The sequence below is a fragment of the Monodon monoceros genome, unplaced genomic scaffold (assembly GCF_005190385.1).
Source record: "Monodon monoceros isolate NGI ecotype Baffin Bay Population unplaced genomic scaffold, NGI_Narwhal_1 Super_Scaffold_9, whole genome shotgun sequence".
In the NCBI taxonomy this organism is placed as follows: domain Eukaryota; kingdom Metazoa; phylum Chordata; class Mammalia; order Artiodactyla; family Monodontidae; genus Monodon; species Monodon monoceros.
This window is the reverse complement of record NW_021703786.1, coordinates 38,725,856-38,739,160: the sequence shown is the minus strand read 5'-3', so window position 1 is coordinate 38,739,160 and position 13,305 is coordinate 38,725,856. Positions and strand designations below refer to the sequence as shown.

The 13,305-nt window shown below is 56.0% G+C and overlaps 1 protein-coding gene across 4 annotated transcripts in view; it reads left to right on the top strand.

Moving 5' to 3' along the window:
- SHMT1 (serine hydroxymethyltransferase 1) overlaps positions 1-10,836 on the top strand; it is a 59,852-nt gene extending 49,016 nt beyond the window's left edge. For 2 of the 4 annotated variants that reach the window (XM_029211368.1, XM_029211367.1), the window contains exons 4-12: positions 2,119-2,234; positions 2,493-2,653; positions 5,060-5,141; positions 5,530-5,742; positions 7,329-7,445; positions 8,613-8,735; positions 9,588-9,704; positions 10,134-10,244; positions 10,449-10,673. In XM_029211368.1, coding sequence (XP_029067201.1) covers positions 2,119-2,234; positions 2,493-2,653; positions 5,060-5,141; positions 5,530-5,742; positions 7,329-7,445; positions 8,613-8,735; positions 9,588-9,704; positions 10,134-10,244; positions 10,449-10,621 — 1,213 coding nt within the window. In that variant the 3' untranslated portion in view covers positions 10,622-10,673. Of the gene's footprint in view, positions 1-2,118; positions 2,235-2,492; positions 2,654-5,059; positions 5,142-5,529; positions 5,743-7,328; positions 7,446-8,612; positions 8,736-9,587; positions 9,705-10,133 lie in introns of all 4 variants that reach the window. The other 2 variants (XM_029211366.1, XM_029211369.1) reach the window with 2 other exon arrangements.
- Positions 10,837-13,305: the final 2,469 nt, after the last annotated feature.

Here is a 13,305-nt window from a genome sequence, read left to right as displayed (position 1 = left end):
ACATCAAGGTGCTGGGAGGGTGGCGCCTGGTGGGGAGCGTGGAAGCTCCAAGCCCCTTCCCCATACCCTGCCCACGCATCTCTTCATTTGTCCTGAGTTGCATCCTTTATTTTTAAAGTTTATTTTATTTATTTATTTTTGGATGCGTTGGGTCTTCGTTGCTGCGCGCGGGCTTTCTCTAGTTCCGGCTAGCGGGGGCTACTCTTTGCTGTGGTGCATGGGCTTCTCATTGTGGTGGCTTCTCTTGTTGCGGAGCACGGGCTCTAGGCGCACGGGCTTCAGTAGTTGTGGCTCACGGGCTCAGTAGTTGTGGCTCGTGAGCTCTAGAGCACAGGCTCAGTAGTTGTGGTGCACGGGCTTAGTTGATCCGCGGCATGTGGGATCTTCCCGGACCAGGGCTTGAACCCGTGTCCCCTGCGTTGGCAGGTGGATTCTTAACCACTGTGCCACCAGGGCAGCCCAAGTTGTGTCCTTTATAATTAACCGGGAACAGTAAGTAGAGTGCCGCCCTGAGTTCTGTGAGTCCTTCTAGCAATTGCTGGACCTAAGGGGGTGTTACAGGAGCCCCAGGCTCATCACACGGAATGGGGGGGCCCGAACCTTGCAGGTCCTATAGGTCTGGCGCTAACTCGGGGCAGCTAGGTCAGAGCTGAACTGTAGGGCAACTGGGTTGTCAGAGCTGGTCGGTGTGAGGAAAAAGCCCACACGTTTGGTGTCCGAAGTGTTGTGAGTACAAACCTCACATTCCCCCTCTTTAGTGTGGTAAAATGCGCATACCGTAAAAGTTACCATTTTTAAGTGAAAACTTCAGTGACATTAAGTACACTCTTGATATGGAGACCATCCATCTCCAGAACTTTTTCATCTTGTGGAAGCAAAGCTCTGTACCCATGAAACAGTGACTCTGGCCAACAGGCACACGCAAGACGTTCAGCATCGCTAACCACCGGGGAAATGCCAATCAAGACCGTGGTGAGATACCACCTCACACCCCTAGGAGGGCTACTATCCAAAAATAAAATGACACTTGTTGGCGAGGATGTGGAGGAACTGGAAGCCTCGTGCTCTGTTGGTGGGAATGTGAAACGGTGCCGCCACTATGGAAAACAGTATGGAGGTTCCTAAAAAAAACTAAAAATAGAGCTATCATATGATCCAGCAATCCCACTCCTGGGTGTTTAGCCAATAGCGTTGAAAGCAGGACTTCAAATAGATATTTGTACACCCATGTTCATTGCAGTATTATTCACAAGAACCGGAAGGTGGAAGCAACCCAAGTGTCCACTGTTGGATGAGTGGATACACAAACTGTGGTCCATCCATACACTGGAATGTCCTTCAGCCTCAAAAAAGAAGGAAATCCTGACACTTGTTCCAACATGGATAAACCTTGAGGACATTATGCTCAATGAAATAAACCAGTCACAAAAAAGACAAATACTGTATGATTCCACATAGATGAAGTTCCTGGAATTGTCAGAACAAAGTAGAACTGTGGTTTCCAGGGGCAGGAAGGGGGTGGGGAGCTGTTCTTCAGTGGATAGAGAGTTTCAGTTTTGCAAGATGAAAATGTTCTGGAGATCTGTTACACAACAATGTGAACGTACTTATCAATGTAACACTACTGAACTGAATGCTTAAAAATGGTTAATAAGATGGCAAATTTTATGTTATGTGGTTTTCACTATACTCAAAAAACGTATATACATTTAGTTTAAAATTTTTAAAGCTGTTTGTGACCACAAGGCCTAAGTGTTAAAAATTTCTTCTGGATTGAGTTATTACAAGTATTAGTATACAAATAATAAAAAATACAAATGCATGATAAATTTTGATATGGAATTACTCAACCAAAAGTAAAATTTTATTAGAATGCAACCACTGTTCCCCACCCCGCCCCTGTGAATTGACTCCTGTGGGCACCTTACATAGGTGATCACACAGCCGTGACCGTGTCCCTAAGGTCTGTCCGCCCCTCCTCACAGATGGCCAGACACAGCCCCCTGGGCGCTGGCGGAAGCTGTCGCGTGGGTTCAGGGTGTGCGTTCTCATCCTTGCTCCTCCGTCCTCAGTGCAGAGGTGGGCTGCGTGGGCCCACGTCCCCTGCCTTCCCCGCAGGTACTACGGCGGGACGGAATTCATCGATGAGCTGGAGGTCCTCTGTCAGAAGCGAGCGCTGCAGGTCTATGGCCTGGACCCCCAGGGCTGGGGAGTCAATGTCCAACCCTACTCAGGTAATCACCACGTCCAGACAGGCCTGGGCAGACCCCTTCCTGCCAGCCTCCCGGGGATCCCGCTGGGCTTGGGGTCTTCCCCTGTCGCCCTCGGCTGCTAGCTACACGAGCGCCTCCCGGGCAGCCCCCGTCTCTGAATGTCCCCACCAGGGGCACCTGGGGCCAGAGGAGTGCATCGCGGCCAGGCCTGTTCTGGCCACCCTGGTCGACGGCCTTGTGGGCAGGAGTAATCGCACCTCCCTGGTCTGCCCGCTCCAGGCTCCCCCGCAAACTTCGCGGTGTACACAGCCCTGGTGGAGCCCCACGGCCGCATCATGGGCCTGGACCTGCCCGACGGGGGCCACCTGACCCACGGCTTCATGACCAACAAGAAGAAGATCTCCGCTACGTCCATCTTTTTCGAATCTATGCCCTACAAGGTACAAGTGTGTCTCTCCGCAGCTCCACAGCCTGTTCTCAAAGCCTCCAATGCTGGGCGCGCCCATGGGAATACAGAGCTTCATTCCCAGGCACCTCAGGGAGTATCCCTGTCACTGTCCTTTCCCTGCCCTGGGGACCCTCGGGCGCTCAGGGCTCGCAGGGGATGGAGCGCTAGGGGCTGAGCTGAGGCGCAGGGAGACGGGCGGGGAGGTGACTGACCACGGCTTTCAGCCGCAGTCGGGGTGCTGGCTGGTCCAGAACCGGGGGTGTGTGTGACAGCCAGACCCCCCAGGGTTGGCCCCAGCACACAGCCCTCCACGCCGGCCGAGTCCCTGCAGGTGGGGGGCTAGAGCTGGGGCTGTGCGGCCACCCACGCCTGGCATGGTGAGAGTAGCCTGTGTCTACACCCCCGCCCCTGCCAGACCTGACTTCAGCCAGCTGCACCCAGTACCCGCCTGTGCCTGGCATGGGACCAGCCCTCGTCATCATAAACAGTGTGGTCAAAAACCGCATGTAAGGTTGGTGGGCTCGTGGAGGCGTGGCGGCTTATCAACAGGGATGACCAGAGTGGGGTGGAAAGCAGGTAACCTGCATCGTGACTTGTGGTGCACAGGGTGCTGCTTCCTTGTGTCTGGACCCGTCTCCGGTGTTTCTTGTCGAATGGCTGCCCCTGGTCATTTCCACGTGCCCCGCCACCCACCGAGCCACGGCAGCCGCGCAGCATTACGCTCGCTGAGCTAACTTTGCTCTTTGAAAAATCCAGCCAGCGGGTTCCCTCCTCTGCCCGCCGGGCTGCCTCCCTGCCAGGCCCCTCCCCTGCCCCTGCCCTCTCTGGGGGACCGTCACCTCCCGGCAGTCGCCCCACACGGGCAGACAGGAACCGCAGCAGGAATCTCTCCTCTCCACTTCCTGTTGCTGCCCTGTGACGAATGCCTGTGAATCCTTCCAGGAGCTGTTGTATTGTTGAATTTTCAAGATACAAAAAACCTTTTTAAAAAATCCCACAAATTTAAAAAGCAAAATGTGGAGGGAGAGAGTAGCAACAGATTTTTTTTTTTTTTGGTAATCAGTCTCTTTTAAAACTTTTTTAGAATTATGTCCAATTTTTTACTGTGGGTCAGCTGTTGATTGTTTATTAAGACAACAGTTTCTTCACCGAGTTCAGCTGACTGAGGAGGAACCGGTTCACGCCCTTGAAACAAAGCCCCAGACCAAGCCCCAGAGCATCCTTCCGCCGGTCCCAGCGACGTCTCACACAAGCTCTGTAACTGTGCTAAGCTGTAGGCACCTTTTTCATTTGGAAAGGGCGCCTACCCAACCTGAATCCTCCCCCCGCGGGGGCAGGGGCTTCCAACCACCTCCTCCCCAGGGGCTCCCATGCCCCTAAAGTCTCCCTACAGCGACCCCTCTGTGGTTATACCCACTCCCCAGCACAAGTGCTTTGACACAACTTTAATAAACTGAAATTACTAGGAAATGAGTTCCCCCCGACCCCCCGAAAAAAAAAGGTTTTGTGTTTTACATGCTGCACATGGATCCGTGGTCTGCGGGGAAGGGATTTCTGTGTATGGGGTGAGGTCAGCGCCCCGGCGACAGGTGGGCACCCACCTGGCCTAGTGCCGCGACCGGAAGGCCTCCTTCCTGCAGGCCCCCCCGCCCCCGTCCTCACCATGCGGGTGGCCTTCCAGCACAAGGGATTCTGCTTCTGGGCTCAGTTCTGTCTGTCAGATCGTCCTGCAAGCACACGCTGCCTTAATTACTCTTTTTAGGTGTTTTTAAGTTTTTCTCAATAGTGCTTTGTGCAGAGGTCTTGTTCATCTTTTGTTAAATATTTCAGTTTTTCAAAACTAATGTAATGATATTATTAAAATTTTGTTTTCTATTTTTTCCTGCCTATATATATATATACACACACAAATATAATTGACCTTTGTTTTTCAGCCCTGTAACCAGGGGCCTTGCTGATCCGTTACTGGTTCTAAGGGGCTCACCTCTGGTGCCCAGGCCTTCGTGGTGCACAATCGAGGTGTCCGAGTAGCGTCGGCCTGGGTGGCCTTTGGGCCCCCGAGCCTTTCTCTCTTCTTTTCGCCTCATGTGTCTGGACTAGACGGACATGGGGTGAGGCGGCCGGGCCTTCGCGCCCGCACACGTGCTGCATGTTTGTCCCTCTGGTTCCTTCTGCGGCGAGTCAGAAGCAGGGCTCGCTCTTCGCCCAGGGCCCCCAGGGCATCCTGTCCGAGAGCCATGATGCCTGGTTGCCTAAGCGCTTGTGCCCCGTCTCGCCCACAAGTCCTGGTTGGCAGCGAGGGCAGCAAAGAGCTCTGGGCAGGTGGAGGGAGTCCTCTTACCCTCGACAGCCAGGCAGGAAGAAGTGGCCCAAGCCCCCGTCTCCGTGCTGTCCACAGGTGAACCCCGACACCGGCTACATCAACTACGACCAGCTGGAGGAGAATGCCCGCCTCTTCCACCCGAAGCTCATCATCGCAGGTGAGGAGCCCGGCAGGGCCCCAGCCTCTCACAAACAAGCTTGTGTGCTGCTCCCACCCTGTCCTCATTCCCTGCTGGTTTCTTCCGCGCAGCTGAGCTGCTTGGGTCTATTTCCTTTTCTGTCAGGACCATTAGTCCTGCACTGTTCCCCAGAAGCATCTGGACATGTTGGCCCCTGCCTAGTTGGGCTGCTAATGGCCAGGGGCCGCCCCAGCCACGCAACACAGGGGCAGAGAGCAGGGGGTCGCCTTTGGCACAGGTGGGATTTGCAGGCGTCCCTCGTTTCCGTCCTCAGGCCTTAGAGGGGGCAAGGGTGGCTTTCAGACATCGTGCCCAACCGAGGCGGCTCTGCTCTCGAGCTGACTCAGTGTCACCCTTGCCGTCTCAGGGACCAGCTGCTACTCCCGGAACCTGGACTACGCCCGGCTGCGTGAGATCGCTGACGACAACGGGGCGTATCTCATGGCCGACATGGCACACATCAGTGGGCTGGTGGCGGCCGGCGTGGTGCCCTCCCCCTTCGAGCATTGCCACGTGGTGTCCACCACCACCCACAAGACCCTGCGGGGCTGCCGCGCCGGCATGATCTTCTACAGGAAGGGTGCGCTCCTGGCGGGGCCAGGGCTGCCTTTCTTCTTGGGGCCCACAGTCGGTTTAGGGAGCTGGGAAGACTGACCCAGATGCTGTAAGGAGCAGGAAGCCCTGAGCACAGCTGTCCAGGTCCGGGGGAAGGGGGAAGGGGAAGGGTGTCCTGGGGGCCAGCGTCCTGTGGCTCAACTTATCCTGTTGAGTGGAAGATGTTGGGGTGACAGGAGGGTGTGCGTGGCTGGCAGGGCTCTAGGAGACCTCGCAGTGCAGCGTTATTTTGGTGAACTTACTGTAGCATGTTTCTCCCAGAGACAGACTCAGTAATCAAACCATAAGACACTGATGTGTAAACCGTAGTAGGAGTTTGTCGTTTGAGTGAGGAATTTTTCCTCCCCACAATGGAGCCTACGTGCACGTGTCCCCTTATTTGGGAGTCCCATTCCTGAGAAGCAGGATTAGGGTCCCATAGTCTTCAGTCCCGGTGCACTAACCTCACGTCAGCAGAGAGAACCCCCCTCTGGTGACCGCATCTCTTTTTACCCCCTGCGGGACCCCCTTGCCCAGCCGCTGGCCAGGACTGGATACACCATGTGCCCACTGGGCTTCTCAGGGCCCTGCTGCCTCTGTGCCCCTCAGAGTCCCCTCCTCAGTTGTGTTCAGGTTTCTGAGGCAGGCGGCCTTTCCCACCTGCTGGGGAGACATTTGTTTTCCCCACTGTATGTTGGTGATATTCGATTGACCCTCCAGGCGGAGCAAGTCCTGGCTCTGCCATGGATGTGCTGTGTGATCTTTGGCTAGTTGTGCAGCCTCTCTGTGCCTCAGTCCCTCACCTCCAGAGTAGGGATCATAATAATAGTACCTGGCCCTGGGGACTGCTGTTGTGAGGATCGAATGAATGAATTTAGGGAAACTGCTCAGAGCAGTTCCTGGCTCACAAGAAGCTCCATGGAGACACTGGCAGCTCTTATTACTGGTCCTTAACTTTTCTCAGAAAGGAAGCTTCTTCTCCGTTTCTGGCCAAATGAGTCACGTCTCCCCCAAAGGAGTCATCTTGGAAGACTGCTCTCTTGGACAGTTCTTTGAGGAAATATGCCCGAGGCGTATTCTTTGTTACTATCTCAGTGGAGGGGCATTTTCATCTTTCCTTTCACCTCTTTTTTTTTTTTGGCTGCATTGGGTCTTTGTTGCTGCACGCGGGTTTTCTCTAGTTACGGTGCACGGGCTTCTCATTGCTGCCAAGTACGGGCTCTAGGCACGTGGGCTCAGTAGTTGTGGCTCGCGGGCTTTAGAGCGCAGGCTAAGTAGTTGTGGCACATGAGCTTAGTTGCTCCGTGGCATGTGGGATCTTCCCGGACCAGGGCTCGAACCCGTGTCCCCTGCACTGGCAGGCAGGTTTTTAACCACTGCACCACCAGGGAAGCCCCTTCCTTTGACCTTTGAAGGGTCAAAGGAAGGGTGGTTCCCCCACCCAGCCCCCCTGGGAACAAGCACCCTCCCTGGCCTGCAGCATTGCCTCCAGGAGTGGGGCCGGGTCTGTGTCCAGGTGGGGAGAAAACAGAGGGGATCGCCTGTCCCATGTTCGTGTTGTCTTTTGTCCAGGAGTGCGCAGCGTGGACCCGAAGACGGGCAGAGAGACTCGCTACAACCTGGAGTCACTCATCAACTCTGCCGTGTTCCCAGGCCTGCAAGGGGGCCCCCACAACCACGCCATTGCTGGTAATGCAGACCCACCTGCCCAGGCCCCGTGGCCACACGCCTTGGGCGGCTCCCCCATAGCCCGTCCCCCAGAGCGTGTGCACTGTCTAAGAGGTGCTGACGAGGCAGGGAAGGGGAGCATTGCATATGTCATCAGGGACAGAGGTGACGGCCACTCCACTGAGTCGGGCAGGCCCCACCTGAGCCCCTGAGAAACTGCGGGGAGGGGACCTGACAACGGAAGACTGCACAGCCGAAGGAGCACATGGGCGTGCGGGCGGCCCTCCCCTGGTCTCCTGGCCTCCAGGGGAGAGGACGGCGACACCCGTGTCTGACCCTCGGCCTTGACTTTGGGGCCACGCTGGTACCTCCTAGGTCCTATTCCATGATGGCCCAGCAGCTGTCATAGACATACTCCTTCTCTGGTTGTACCCGAGCCTTAGAAAATCTGATGAGCTCAGAGCTTTTACTCCGTCTTTGGAGCACAGCAGTTGGTGGGGGAGCCAGGACAAAGGTGTCCTGTCCCCATTGGGAGACCGTCAGGAGAAGTACCGGTGTATAAGAGAAGGGGTGTGGAGGGAGCAGTGAAGGGGGAGTTTTAGGCTCCAGAGTGGGCAGGGGCCGCTCCCCTTACACCCACCCGCTCAGCGCCCTCCAGTGGGGGGATGCCAGCCCTCCAGCCTCTCCAGGCCGTTCTCCACACACGGACTGGGGGCTCCTGTGCCAGGACGTGGGCACGTGGTTTGCATCCTCCTCCATCTCTGTGCCCCTGTAAGCAGCCCTGGGGATCGAACAAGGTCCCAGAGGAGTCTGGGTGTGCAGGTAGATCAGGCCTGTACCTCTCATCTGGACTCTGCTCTGAAAGGTGCATGATTTGGCATCAAAGCATCAGCAGCTAAGTGATCCGTTTACACACGTCGAGCTTAAAAAGGACATAAAATCCATCTTGCTGGGAACAGCTCTCCTCTGGTGATTTCCTTAGCCCGAAACTTCATGCTGGAGAGAGGCCACCTCAAAAGCACTTGCTCAGGGAGAGAGGTCTGAGGCTTAGCCGGGTAATTGCAGGGTTAAAAGGGATCATTTTGGGAGGAGATGTAACCTGCCGCCCTGGGTGACACTGAGAAGCTGGGAAGCCCGAGTGGAGACGGGTGTTTCTTTGACTCACGGTCTGTCTTCATCTCCTGCCAGGGGTGGCGGTGGCTCTGAAGCAGGCCATGACTCCGGAGTTCAGACTCTACCAGCGCCAGGTGCTGGCCAACTGCAGGGCTCTGGCCGAGACCTTGATGGGGCTGGGCTACAAAGTGGCCACAGGTACGACAGGAACCGAGCCCGTCCCGGCCCTGTCAGGGTGTGGCTGTAGGGTCGTGGCCTGGGCACGGTGGCCACAGCCTTGGGGTGACTCGGGATCCCCGCAGCTCTGTATACACGACCTCGTTCAAACCTCGAGATAGCTTTGGGAATCACTGGTCTTATTTTACAAATGGGCGTCTGAGGTTCCTAAAGCCACGTGGCAAGCAAGGGGGCTGTGGGTCCAGAGCCGTGCATCCGCTTAGGCCACATGCGTCTTTGAAGCCGCGGTCATCGCCTAAGTCAGCGATGGGGGTCTAGTTAACCCAGGGATTAACTAGAGTTCAAAGTGAAGATCGGGTGCTTGGAAGATTCCTTGGGCCGTTCCAGAAAGTTCTTCCTTATCTCTTCTGCACCATCATCCTCGCAGGATTGGGGTTAAAGCACACAATGGCTGGCAGTGCCTGCACCTGACGTGCCCGTCACCCTGTCACCTAGATTGCCCACTGCCCGCTACTCTGAGGCCCCCTTAGAGGGAGCCTTGAGGGTGGACTTAACGAGAAGGGGCACATTCCCAGATGACGTCATCACCCCAACAGGCTTCGAGGTGCTGCCCTGGCACCTGACAGGTTGGGATGTGGCGGCAGGCCGCCTGGGCTGGCCGTTTGCCCTCAGCCCCCTCTGCACCCTCAGGTTCCCTTTTTAAACTACTCTGCTTCTTCTCAAACTCTGAGGCCCTGGGGTATGTGGTCTTCAGCAGGTGATGAAAGCCCCGCAGGACACGTGGTGGGGGTCACACACCCCCATTTCTTTGAAAGAGAAAGATCCCTTGGCTCGGCACGGGGTTGGCTTCCATGTGTGTAACCTGGTTTCCAGGTGGTTCTGACAACCACTTGATCCTCGTGGACCTCCGCTCCAAAGGCACAGACGGCGGCCGGGCTGAGAAGGTGCTGGAAGCCTGTTCCATCGCCTGCAACAAGAACACCTGCCCAGGTGAGCATCCTCAGCCCTCTCCTGTCTGCACCTCTCAAGGCCGATGGTGACTTGGCTCTGGGGACAAGATGTGCAGCGTTGGATGGGGCCAGGCCGTGCTCCCCTGCCCGCCCCCTCTGACACGGCGCTGACCCCGCTGGGGACGGAGAGGGAGAGGGAGGCTGGGGCCTCTGGAAAACTGGCTGCATTTCTCAGCGGGTCGTGAATAAGATGTGGGTGACGCCCCCGAAACCCAGACAGATGCTGCCCTGGTGTCAGGAGCAAGGACCACGTCGCAAAAGGCGGCTCTCCTGATATTTCAAGTAGTGCAGCCGAGGTGTGAGCCAGCGTCCGTGGGCCTACTCCTTTTGCCCACGAGCCCCTTCCCAGTGCCCGACAGTCAGTGGGGAGACGGGTGCAGCCCAGGGACAGAGCCTGTTTCTCTTGAAGGTGACAAAAGCGCCCTGCGGCCCAGCGGACTGCGCTTGGGGACCCCGGCGCTGACATCCCGAGGACTCTTGGAAGAAGATTTCCAAAAAGTTGCCCATTTTATTCACAGAGGTGAGGAGAGGCGTGGACACTGGCCGCACGGGGCTGTGCGGTCGGGATGAAGGACGGCTCTGCGTCAAGGCTGGAGCAGGGCCGAGAGCCAGAGCATCGCCCAGCAGACCGTGTGGGCTGAGAGGGTGGCGGGCGCGTGGACGGCAGAGCAGTCGGGCCCGGCCGCCGGGGGCACGTGGGCAGTGGCGTCTCTCGCTGGTGCAGGGATAGAGCTGACCCTGCAGATCCAGGACACCGTGGGGGTGAAGGCTACCCTGAAGGAGTTCACGGAGAAGCTGGCAGGGGCCGAGGATCACCAGCGGGCTGTGGCGGCACTCAGGGCGGAGGTGGAGAGCTTCGCCGCCCTCTTCCCTCTGCCCGGCCTGCCCGACTTCTAGAGGAGTGCCCGCCCGCCCAGGGACCCAGCGCCCTGGAGGCCCCACACAGGTCCCATTTCGGACTTTGCTTTTTTTACCTTGTTCACAAACCAACATTTGTTTAAGGCTCAGTGTTAGTCATCCTGGGACAAGTTATTAAGGAGTTTAAATCTGAACCTCACTTTCTCACAGCTACGCATAGTTGTTCTGGAAAAATGAAATACAATTTAGCCATTCAGCGTTAATTATCCAGACGGGTGGAGGGCAGAGTTACTGGGAAGACTCCACTCTTAAGAGCCCCTGGGCTTCCCTGACTTGCTGCGGCAGCCAGAAGCACCGAAGTTCGAGCTTGGAAGAGCTGCCCGTTGCTATCTGCTCCCCCGTGGGCACCAAAGGAGGACTCAGTTATAACCGTCGCAAACGAGGAGGGAGCGTCCTGGCCCTTCTGCTGTGCTTTCAATCAGAATCACAAGTTAGACGGGTCTATTCAGGTGCCACCCAGCTCCGTGGGAGTGCCGCTTACAGCACCTGGGCAGGAGGGGGATGTGATCCCCTTCCCCCAGCCCAGGGCAGGCAGGCCAGGAAACCTGGTCCCAAGCCGCTGAGTAGACAACCACCTCCCTCCCGTGATCGGGAAACCAGAGGTCACCTTCCCACAGAAACTTTATTTTTCACAAATCTCAAGTGCAAAACATAGGTGACCATTTATAATAAGCACAAATTTTTAACCACAGAATGTCTACAAGAATTATAGCTTTAAAAAATACAACCAATTTTTATATCTCAAAAATATCTCAACTCAAATAAATTAATTTCTTAAAAAGTACACCTCCTACTATTCGTTTGGCATGACTGGTTGAACTCTGGTGCAGCCACACCGGGAGCTGCAGGCAAGCGTGTGGCGTGTGCAGCGTGCTCTCGCCCTGGCCGCAGTGACCACGGCTCACCCGGTGGGACTCACGCTCACACATGACGAGGAGCATGCAGTAATAATACAGCTTTTCAAAAAACGACAAACACGACGTCCTCACGCACTATGCTTCTCACTGTGGCCTTAACACAGCTGCAGTTGACGCCCCAGGGCTCCAGCGCAGCGGGCAGGGCGGCTGCCACCTCCGCAGCTGTGGAAACAGCCTTACACCCAGGAGCTTGACTCTTCCCCCCCGCAGGAGACAAAGGCCACCACACAAGCACTCCCGGGAGGCTAGGCCCCAGACCAGCACTTGATTCATGGCCAAGTGCTCCCTCCTCTCTGCAGCTGAAACCAAACCTCAAAGCAGGACAGGCTCAGAACAGCTGGGTGTGCTCCAGCCTTAGCTGAGGCTAGGCTGGATTTCCTTCCAGCCAGAAGTAGAGATTTGATACTTTTCCTTTTTGCAATGCTAATACCATCTCTCTCTCAAAAATTCCAGTTGTATCAGTTTCTATCACAATATTGAGAAAAAGCCAGAAAGCTAGCTGGTTTGCTTCAAAGCACGAGCCAAGGCACTTTCTTGAGCCTCTAGGGAGATGGGAGGTAAGAGCTGATGCTGGCTTGGGGGGCTGGTGCCTCCGAAGGCTGTCCACATGGACTGATGGACCGCACCAGCCCAGGAGGGCTCCTGCCTGTGCAAAGATGACGTGGGCCATGTGGAGAAGCTGACCGGCCAGGCGCCATCAGGCTGGGAAGGCGGTGGGGGGGGGGACGCGCCCAGCAGTGGTGGAGTGGGTGGCGAGCTGCGTGCGAGATCTTCCAGGCCGCTGGGCCTCCGGGGACGTGTCACGAGCTGCAGCAGCCCTGGCACTCTGGGGAGAATCTATCGGCCATCCTGGGATTTTGACATGGGATTTGTTACTTGTTTGGGGATGAAGTCTATGATACTTTGCACACAGTAACTGATCTGAAGCAAGAAGTTCAGAGCTAGATAGGAAATGGCAGCTGGACTATCACAGCTCATTTCCAGGTTCTACTAAAGGAGTAGGGTCCCCAGGGCCACAGGTGCTAGAAAAGGGTTCAGCTGATGTCTACCGTGGAGCTTCTGGAAATCACTACTGCATAAATGCCAGCCTGGGCAGGTTCTTCTTAACCTGGACTGCTTTAAAAAGGCAGGGTGGGGGCTTCCCTGGTGGCGCAGTGGTTGAGAGTCCGCCTGCCAATGCACGGGACGCGGGTTCGTGCCCCGGTCCGGGAAGATCCCACATGCCGCAGAGCGACTGCGCCCGTGAGCCATGGCCGCTGAGCCTGTGCTCCGCAACGGGAGACACCACAACAGTGAGAGGCCCGCGTACCGCAAAAAAAAAAAAAGCAGGGTTGGGGGGCAGGTAATGGACTGGAAGTGAAGTTGAAACAAACCTCAAGGTTTTGGTGCCTGGGCCTTCGAGGCAATACTTAGGGTTGAAAAAGTATTAAGGGCACGGACACCCTCTGATTTTTGAAGCGTTTCTCAGCATTTGGACGCTTGCTGACCTATTACCAGAGAAAACCTCTTAAGATTCCCGACGAGATGAGTTTGTTGCACAGGCCCCCACCACTCAGACTCAGGTGCGTCTGAGACTCCTGGCAGGTTCCAGTCCCCAGCGTGGCGGGGCCGGGAGGGCCTGGTTCCCCTTTGAGCTCCCTTTGAAGAGAAACATACTTGGTTGGCATCAAGCATTCTGTGAAACTGCCACACTGCAAAGCTGGATTTTAACCAAAATTTAAATGCTGGAGTTCAGCCACTAGTCAG